Source organism: Gymnoscopelus microlampas (assembly GCF_963454915.1).
Source record: "Gymnoscopelus microlampas genome assembly, chromosome: 19".
In the NCBI taxonomy this organism is placed as follows: Eukaryota; Metazoa; Chordata; class Actinopteri; order Myctophiformes; family Myctophidae; genus Gymnoscopelus; species Gymnoscopelus microlampas.
In genome coordinates, this window is record NC_139956.1 from 3218235 (window position 1) to 3228234 (window position 10000).

General features: G+C 40.8%; 2 protein-coding genes across 4 annotated transcripts in view; one reads left to right on the forward strand and one right to left on the reverse strand.

Moving 5' to 3' along the window:
- Positions 1–10000, forward strand: part of plcb3 (phospholipase C, beta 3 (phosphatidylinositol-specific)) — a 99028-nt gene that overhangs the window by 33802 nt on the left and 55226 nt on the right. The window lies entirely within an intron of this gene.
- LOC311034819 (zinc-binding protein A33-like) lies at positions 7518–9268 on the reverse strand (the record flags this gene model as incomplete). The annotated part of the gene is made up of 1 exon (XM_084042837.1): positions 7518–9268. The coding sequence occupies one exon, from the start codon at positions 9266–9268 to the stop codon at positions 7667–7669; it is 1602 nt and encodes a 533-aa protein (XP_083898963.1). The 3' UTR covers positions 7518–7666.

Consider the following 10000-nt stretch of genomic DNA (forward strand, 5'->3'; position numbering starts at 1 on the left):
GCTTAAATGCGGATTGTTTTATTTTGTCTTCTTGTGTTATTATTGACACGTTCTGCTTTTATTCTTGTGAAGCACGTTGTGACTCTGATGTCTGTGAAAGGCACTCTACAAATAAAATGTACTTACTTACTCTTTACACCACTGCCATCTGGTTCCATGGGTATAGTCTCTCAGAGGTAAGGGAACAGTGTGTATGTGACAGAGTAAGTCATTACAGTGAGTTACAGTAGTTACATACTGTACTGTAAGGTACAAAGGTTCATCCACTATCATGTCTATATAAGGCTGAAGACAATGGCCCTACAGTATAGATAAACACATTCACAATGTTTATTACACCTATGAGCCAGAGAACAGTATTACACCCTACAGTATCACTGCTGTAAAGTAGCCAATTACATTTACTTAATACTGTACAATTTTGAAGTGCTTTTACTTTACTGGAGTATTTCCAATTTTCAGTACTTTTACTTCTACTCCACCACTACACCTCAGAGGCAAATATTGTACTTTTTACTCCACTACAATTATTTGACAACTTTAGATTATTATTACAAAACATAGGTTAACCACTTCAGCCCTGTATACATTTCGGCCATTTGAAAATAGCAGATCTACAAGCAATGTAGCATCGCGAGGCATTATGAGCTTATTTTCAGAGCGTGTTAGAGCTTATTTTCAGAGGCATATTTTCAGAGCGTAACACCCGAGCACAACCAAACATAAAATGACTTGTCTTTTAGTTCTACTGGATCTCTTCTCCACTAGATCCCTCACTAACATTTTAGTCTAGTTTTTATTTAGTTTTTATTTAGTTTTCGAGGTAGTCGACCAACATTTTTCATCGTTTCATAGTCTTAGTTGAATAAATCAACACTGTTCTCTACCCTACTATCACGGAGTGTGGCTTTTTATCTCTGTATGAGCGAGTTGACCCTGAGGGAGTTCCATGGTTCTGTGGTTGGAGAGAACCAGGACGGCACAGATATCCTGCTATTATTACTGATTATAATTAATACGGCTTCATAATTAATAGAGGTTTTTTACACTGATGATGCTACGGCTAATTGTGGACCCATGATGGAACCCACTTCTCTTCTTAGAGACTCCCAAAATGTTTTACATGTTCTGTTTCTCTCTCTCTCTCTCTCTCTCTCTGTCTCTCTGACCTCAGAGGTCAAATGTCAACCAGAGGTGAACCCATTAAAGGACAGACTCCCATGGCTTTATATTAATCTGAGCTGTGATTTGGATTGATTTAGGGCTGGAGGCTGAACATTTTTAACTCCAAACTGTGCTTCTGGGGGTCCCTGGAAAACAACATTTTGAGATGGAGGTCCGCGGCCAAATACATATCTAAAAATGTTTTCTAAATCCTAACAGTATGTTTCTATATCAGTGGTGCTCCAACTTTTCCATGTCAAGGACCCCCAAAATGATATGTATTTGGCCGCGGACCCCCATCTCAAAATATTTTGTTCCAGGGACCCCCCAAGATGTACTGCTCAACGTCGCTTTAAAACATAAATTACGTATATTCCCACGATAAAAAAAAAAAATGCAGATCTACAAGCTCATGAGCTATGAGCTTGTAGATATGCTATTTTTGAATAGCCAAAGAGATCTAAAATTACATAGATGCTTTCCAGGTCTTAATGTATTAAGAAATGACTGGTTGTGTTGAAGTGTGTAGGATAATATGGGTGTCTCAGTCTCTGCAGACAGACAGAGGTGTTCGATGAGCTGGCCCACTTTATACCGTCTCTAGTCAAAGTCATGCAAGGACATGAAGACACCTGTTTCTGACCCAGAAAAACATCTCTTCAGACGGTGAGCAACTTATATCTGTCTCCTGGGAAAAAGGAGGCTGGAGAGTTCCTCGTGTAAAAAAGACAAAAAAAAGACACTTTTATACATTGTCCTCCATTTTAGGACACACACTTTGAATGAAAAAACTTTCTCTCCTCACAGTCATCATTCTGGAAATGTTGAAATATGAAACTCTCAAGTGTCCCTATTCTGTGGGCGTTAGGTGAACATTTGGCGAAAATAGCCAAAGCTCACTGACAGTTTGTCAACTGTTGTTGTTAGAACCCAAATCACGTGGTAGGACCTATGCCGGGGGTCTGGAGCCACATGTCCCCTCCTAGCGGCTCCCTGTAGCTTTACAGAAAATATATGGAAATCACAATATTTATTTTCTTCATATATTAATTCTAATTTATCGTTGCTGCAGTAGGCCAAACATGGCACACACATTCTTATGTTCTCCAATATCGTATATACTAATAATAATAAATTATTTTGTATCTGGAAAACGTTGAAGACCCCTGTTCTCCTGTCAGCTCTCTCTCTCTCTGGTGTTTCTCCTGAGTTGTTTACATCCTCCTCTCCTCTCCTCTCCTCTCCTCTCCTCTCCTCTCCTCTCCTGCTCCCTCATCCTTTCCTTCCTGTCGTTTTTCCATCATTCGTCACCATCCTTCATTCCTGTGTCACCTTTTAAACACAGAGCTCTTCCTCTGTCTTATCAACAGTCTGTCACTCAGTCTGTCTCTCTCTCTCTAAATAGTGACCGGCTTTGACACTTCCCGCCTTTCCTCTCCTCTGTCCGTCCATCCCTCCGTCCATCAGTTTCTCTCTATCTCTCTCTCTTTCTTTGTCTCTCTCTCCTTCTTTCTCAGTTTCATCTCAGTGTTTGGCCTCTCTCCATGTTTGCGTCATATTCCGAGTTCCTGGTCACAAGAGCTGCGATGTGTGTGTGCGTGCGTGCGTGCGTGCGTGCGTGCGTGCGTGCGTGCGTGCGTGCGTGCGTGCGTGCGTGCGTGCGTGCGTGCGTGCGTGCGTGCGTGCGTGCGTGCGTGCGTGCGTGTGTGTGTGTGTGTGTGTGTGTGTGTGCTTTCCCATAAAGCCTGAGTCAGTGTTGATAACAGTTAACTGTCAGTGACATACAGACACACCCATCATGTAGTTTCCTGCTGTCTCTCTCCTCCATTCTCCCTTCAGTGTCTCTGATGCTCCATTACTTCCTGTCAGAGCGTTTATTCACATGCATGCAATAGAACCAGTGGTGTAAAGTAAGTACATGTACTCAAGTACTGTACTTAAGTACAATTCTGAGGTACTTTTACTTTACTGGAGTATTTCCAATTGTCTATACTTCTACTCCACTACATCACAGAGGCAAATATTGTACTTTTACTCCACTACAATTATATGAAAACTTGAGTTACTAGTTACTTTGCAGATATACATTATTATATCATGAAACATACATTAACCACTTTAGCCCTATTTTATACATAGGCTATTTGAAAATAGCAGATCTACAAGCTCACAACGCATCGCGATGCGACGCGTTGAGAGCTTGTAGATCTGCTATTTTCAAACATTTAAGTTCTTTTACTTTTGGTACTTTTAAGTACATTTTGATACCAATACTCTCTTACTTTTACTCAAGTAAATTTTGAATTCCGGACTTTTACTTGTAACAGAGCACTTCTACATTGCAGTATTGATACTTTTACTTAAGTAAAACATTTGAGTACTTTCTCCACCACTGGACAGAACCAACTATATGAGGAGTCATTGAGGACGTGCTTCCTCTCCCCAGAACCCCAGCTTCATGCCTCAGCACGTTCAGCGGGCCAGCGGGTATGTGGTCTAGAGTTCTCAACAGGCCTGAAAATTAAGGCCCGGCCCTAACTGGGCCCGACCCGAACTATTACCATGATTTGTGTGTGCTTAATGTCCTCAAAGTCACACATCCAACACGCTTTGAACTGAGCAGATTGGACCTTCTGTTCCAGAGATAATGGCCAAGACATATTAAAAGCGTCCACTTTCGCTAAGTTTTGGCCATTTTCGCCAGTTTGTCTTTAATAACACAGGCTAGGAAGGTTGGACGGTGACAACTAGATACCTGAGTAAAGTTTACTCTGAGCTGCATCCAACATACACTGACATTTCTGTCGGCCGTTCCGTTCAGCTGCTAGAGGCAGTTGACATTTGTATTTTATTTTATTATAATTGTTTTCACGACTAATTAGCATACATTTTCGGGTCGGGTCGGGTTCGGGCAGAATTTGAGAACTCTAATGTGGACACAGCCCCTAACTGTGAAACCCCTACTCCTCATCCTCCTCCTCATCCTCCGTACATAGCGCGTCACTTTGTGCCGCGCTATGTACTTATAGATCTGCTGTCTTTTGAAAAATCTTGCAAATTTGTGCAAATCTTTGAATATACATATATTTTAAAGCAAACATTTTTAACTAATCTTTGCTTCTGGGGCTGGGGGGGCCCTGGAACAAAATATATTTGAGTTGCATGGATGGGGGTCCAATGCGCGGCCAAATACATATCGTTTTGGGGGTCCTTGACATGGAAAAAAATGTAGCTCCACTGTTATATAGCAACATGAGTTTTTTAAGAACACTGTTATGATTTAAGAAGTCATTTGTTACCTACTTACCCACCTGTACCTGTACCTGTACCTACAGCTAATCCTCTGTCCTCTCTCTGTGTAGCTTCACTTCTCTGCTCTTATTTATACCTTTTCACACTCTTAACTGTTCACTACTTGCCCTTTTTTCCCTGTGGCTAATCCCTCCATCCATTTGTCTTCTCTCTCTCTCTCTCTCTCTCTCTCTCTCTCTCTCTCTCTCTCTCTCTCTCTCTCTCTCTCTCTCTCTCTCTCTCTCTCTCTCTCTCTCTCTCAGACAGCTGGTAGCCCTCAGGGTGACAAACTTTATTCTTCCGCCGAATATAAACGAAGCGATGACACTTCCTCTCCTCTGCACTCCATCTCTCTCTCTCTCGGCTTGTCTCTCTCTCCTCTCTCTCTCTCTCCTCACTCCATCTCTCTCTCTTTCTCTCTGTCTCTCTCTCTGTATTCAATTCAATTCAAAGCTGTATAGGCATGAGAAAACATACGTTTACATTTTACGCCAAAGCAAGTTTGGTATAGAGGCAAAGAGCAGCACTTTTTATAGGGTTCAGCAGTTCTGTCTCTCTTTATCTCACTGTGTGTGTGTGTGTGTGTGTGTGTGTGTGTGTGTGTGTGTGTGTGTGTGTGTGTGTGTGTGTGTGTGTGTGTGTGTGTGTGTGTGTGTGTGTGTGTGTGTGTGCGTGCGTGCGTGCGCGCGCGTCTCTCTCTGTCTGTCTCTCTCTGCCTGTCTGTCTCTATGTGTGTTTGTGTGTGTGTATGTGTGTCTCTTTCTATGTCTGTCTCTCTCTCTGTGTCTGTCTGTCACTTATCAGGGCATTTCCTCACTCTTTTATCTCCCTTGTCAACTTGTTGCTTCTTAATATGTTGCGAAAATACTTCTAATCTCTCTCTCTCTCTCTCTCTCTCTCTCTCTCTCTCTCTCTCTCTCTCTCTCTCTCTCTCTCTGTGAGCGTGGGAACATGAACAGGAAGTTATTCAGACAGGCATAAGGGGGTTCTGGGCGATCACAGTGCCCCCCCCCCCCTCGATCCCCTTTCCTCTAAATTCTCTTCTCATCTTCTATTAAACATCTGCATTACTTAAGTTACAAGAAGAAACACAACACATTCATGTTAATGTGTACTTTAATGCATTTAACCACTTAAACCCTCAGTACTTAATACATCTGACCGCTGGCTCTGTACTTGGTCTGTTCTTTTTTCCTTCTACAACAAACCTCTTTGCCAAAAAATAGCCGATCTACAAGCTCACAACACCTCGCATTTGAGCTTGTAGATCTGCTATTTTTTGTTGAATGTTTCCCTCAGAATAGGGATGCTAGGGTTCATGTGGTTAATGTAAATCACACACAGATTTGGAGGACCCCCTCTAGTGACTCTGAGGACCCCCTAGGGGTCCCGGACCCCCTGTTGAAGACCCCTGCTATAGAGTGTGTGTTCAGTAACAGGAGTCTCCATGTCTCTACAGCTCTTCATTAAACAGAAAATACATTTTTCAGGTCAGGATACAGATTTGATCCAATCAGGATAGAGAACTCAGTCAGGATACAGATTAAACAAGTGGAATAGGAAGTGATGACACTAGGAAATTAGCAGAACAACATTGGAAATATAAAAATAAAGCTGATGAATGGGTACTCTCTAATGATTGGCTGGAATGTTGTCACCTACCTGAAAATGTCTTTTCTGTTTATTAAAGAGCTGGAGAGACATTTAGACTCCTGTTACTGATCACACACTCTATAGCAGTGGTTTTTTTTTCGCGTCAAGGACCCCCAAATTGACACATATTAGCCCACAGACCCCTATTTCAAAAGATATGCCAGGGACTCAACCATTTAGGTTTATTGGGGGTCCCAATCGACACTGTATCATCATCATCAGTGTTCATTTAACTCTGAGAGTGTACAAAATGGAACCAAATGGACCCGTTAGGGTCCATTTAGTTCCATTTTGTACACTCTCAGAGTTACAGACACATAAGGGTCCATTTGGTTGCTTACTATTAATTTGGCTGGGGACCCCCTGGAACCCCCTCAAGGACCACTGGTGGTCCCCGGACCACTGGTTGAAAACCCCTGCTCTATAGTAATGATTACTATCATAATATACTGTAGTGCTTTAACCTTTTAACACATTTTTTGGGGGTTTTAACCAAAAAATATAATTCTTTAACAATTATTTTACAGTTTAACATTTTAATACATTTCACATCGTTGTTGTGGATGGAAACATTGTGTCTCCAAACAGTTACTTTTGGGGAAATGGAATAATATTTTTCAGAAATAGTGAAACTAGTAGAGCTTGTAGATCTGCTATTTTCACTACTTTTGTGCAACACTCTAGTATGTTGAAGTAAATTGTGTAAAATGTGACTAAGACAGACTAGAATAGAATATTTACATGATTAAAACTTTATTTCAAATAAAAGTCTCCACACTAAAGCCAGAGTTCCAATGATAAATGAATGACATGTTTCGGTATCAATATTACATCATTAAATGTAAGAACTAACAATATATTTACTTTACAACATAAAGATCATCAATGATCTACACTAGAATGATGAAGGACATTTACATCTATTAAAGTATTTAAAACAAATAATGTTTTACTTTGAATAACTTTCCTGATTGAGAGGGGTCACAGTATATATACTGTAGTAATTAAAATAAGACCCTCCTTTATCATTAACTACACATTAACAGCTTAAGCCTTATATATGATTAACAGCGAAAATAACTGATCTACAAGCTCAAACTGCGACGCAATGAGTTGGTAGATCTGATCAGTGATTAAAGCATCAATAATTGCTGTACATGATTTGTTTGTTTTTTTCTGTGTCATGCTTCCAAGGAAGCCCCGCCCATATGTACTTACAGGACACTTTTACATTTCATTTGACATAAACAATGAACAATACTGTTCAATACAATAAAGTAATATTTATTATTGTGAAATTCATTACTACTGTATGCATAATGATTACTTTTACTTTTGCTGCTTTATGTACATTTTCATCCTAATAGTTTTGTACTCACTTAAGTAAGCTTTTGAATGCAGGACTTTTACTCACAGAGTATTTCAACACTATGGTATTTGTACTTTTACTCAAGTAGAAGACCTGAGTATTTCTTCAATCACTGGTACTTGACACATTTTGATATCAATGGTTTCAGCATCACCAGCCTCTGCATAAGATGCATATTATTGGTTGATTTCACATCACACTACAATCTTTACCAGCTGTTTTGCCCTTTTTGTTTCCATCTGACTTATCTTCCATCTGACTTTTGTTTCCGTCTGACTGAGTTGTTTGTACAGTTGTTGTTGTTGTTGTGTTTGTTTTAGTGCCCTTGTTGTTTTCATCTGACCCCCTGACCTCCCAACAGTCTGTGTCTGATAACATCCCAGAGAGACGTGTCTCTACATGACACATTTTGATATCAATGGTTTCAGCATCACCAGCCTCTCCAATAGAGAAATAAGGGTAGAGTTTGTCAGTGAAAGTGTCTTTATGAGTGTAGATGTGAGTCATGTCTTCAGGGTCGTAGAAGGACACCTCCCCCCCGTCATAGTCCAGCTCAACTCTGATCCTCTCAGGATTCATCTGCAGTGAGATGGTTTTACCACACACATCCTGATAGACACCATCCTGCTGACATAAACACCAGATTCCATATTCTGGTGAGGCATATTTCTTTCCCTTCCTGTCCACAGATTCTTTAGCCAAACCTATAGTCCAGTCAGGATGGTCGCCAACCTCTACCTCCCAGCTGTGTTTTCCTGAACTGAAACCCTCTGAACCCAGAACATCAGCAGCATGACCGAACCTCTCTGGGTTGTCAGGAAGCTGCTGTATTGTGTCTGTATATCTCACACTGGTCAGGTCTTCAGACAGACAGAGACAATCGGCTGCTGTGTTTGGGTCCAGAATGACAGGAGTGAACTTGACCCTCTCCTTCATCTTCTCCCAGACTGTGAAGCTCAGGTTTTTCAGGTGTTTGGTCACGTCTATCAGAGCTCCTGAGTCCAGCTGTGGATCTGACAGTGTACACAGGACTCTGACGCTGGTCTGAGTGTGTGTATAACTGCTGAGAAATGACACACTGTGTTTCTGCAGCTCTTGTTCTACAGCAGAGATGCTGTCTGAGAGAGAGGAGATCTGCTCCTGAATGATCTCCATCTGTCGGCTGGCAGTCTTCTCCTTCTGCTCCTCTTCCTCCCTCAGAGCTGCCAGTCTGACCTCCTCTTCCTCTGTCAGGATTTGGTGAAGCTTTTTAAACTCTGCTCTGATCTGCTTCTTTGTGGCCAGAACCTGCTTCTTGTTGTGTTGGACCACTATGTTGTTTTTAGTTTTAAAGTGTTTGTATTTGGTCCTCTTGTCCTTTAGAGTCCTGAGGTCAGACTTCAGTTGGACCTTCAGGTTGTTGACTGCTTGTTCTATAGGAACCAGCTTGTGAGCAGGGTGGTGAGAGGAGTCACAGATATGACACACAGCTCTCTGTTCTTCCTCACAGAACAGTTGATGCTCCTCTGGATGTTCACAACTCAACACCTTGACTTCCTTCTTAGATGACTCAGTTTTCAGTCTTCCAGCATAAGAGTCAGCTAATCCCTTCAGTGTAAAGTCAATAATTAGATCCTTTGAATATTTTCTCTTGCAAATGGGACAGTTCTTGTTTTTAGCTTGATCCCAGAAGGTTTTCAAACATTCACAACAGAAGCTGTGATGGCAGCTCAGAGTCACAGGATCTTTAAAAGTCTCAAAACAGACGTGGCAACTCAGGAAATTGTCAACCAGAGCGAGTTTCTCTGCCATCTCCGTTAGATTGCAAAGTGTCTTTGAATAGCAAGACTCACCAATTTACATTCCACTTCAACGTACCGCTGATAATCCTCCAACTTCTGTATTGTTCAGTAGGAAACAGACGCTTTTCTTTCAAAGATAAAATCCAAAAACAAAAAAGATAGAACATGAATTATCACCGGGATAGAGTGGCAGTCAGAGTACAAAATGTGGAACTATGCACTGTGAGTAGGGTGATGTTGGTTAATATTTAATAGGAACATGATAAACAATAAAAGATTAGATTGCTCTGGACAGGTTCAAGGTTCAATGCTTTTAAATGTTTTAGACACCTTTAGATTCAGATTTTATTCGGGATCAAAGTTTTAATTCATAGACATAAGTTAATTAGTGCAGGAATAGAACAATTTGAGCTGGTTAATTCAGAACATTAAAGCAAAGTTCATCATTGGTTACTGCTGCTCATGGTAGCAGTTTATAAGCTTTAGACTGAACTACTCGCCATTCTATGTCACACAACAGTAGCAAAAATAGCCGATCTACAAGCTCAAAACGTTTCGCAGTGCGACACATTTTGAGCTTGTAGATCTGCTATTTTTTGCTATTTTTGCATTGTAATCCAGAGTTTTTTGTGTTATTTTTTAATTGGAATCCTGAAAAGTAACATTTGTATTTAATTTCAAATGCATTTAGTTATACTTATGTTAACTTTATGAACTTCAATACAAATACATTGGACATAAA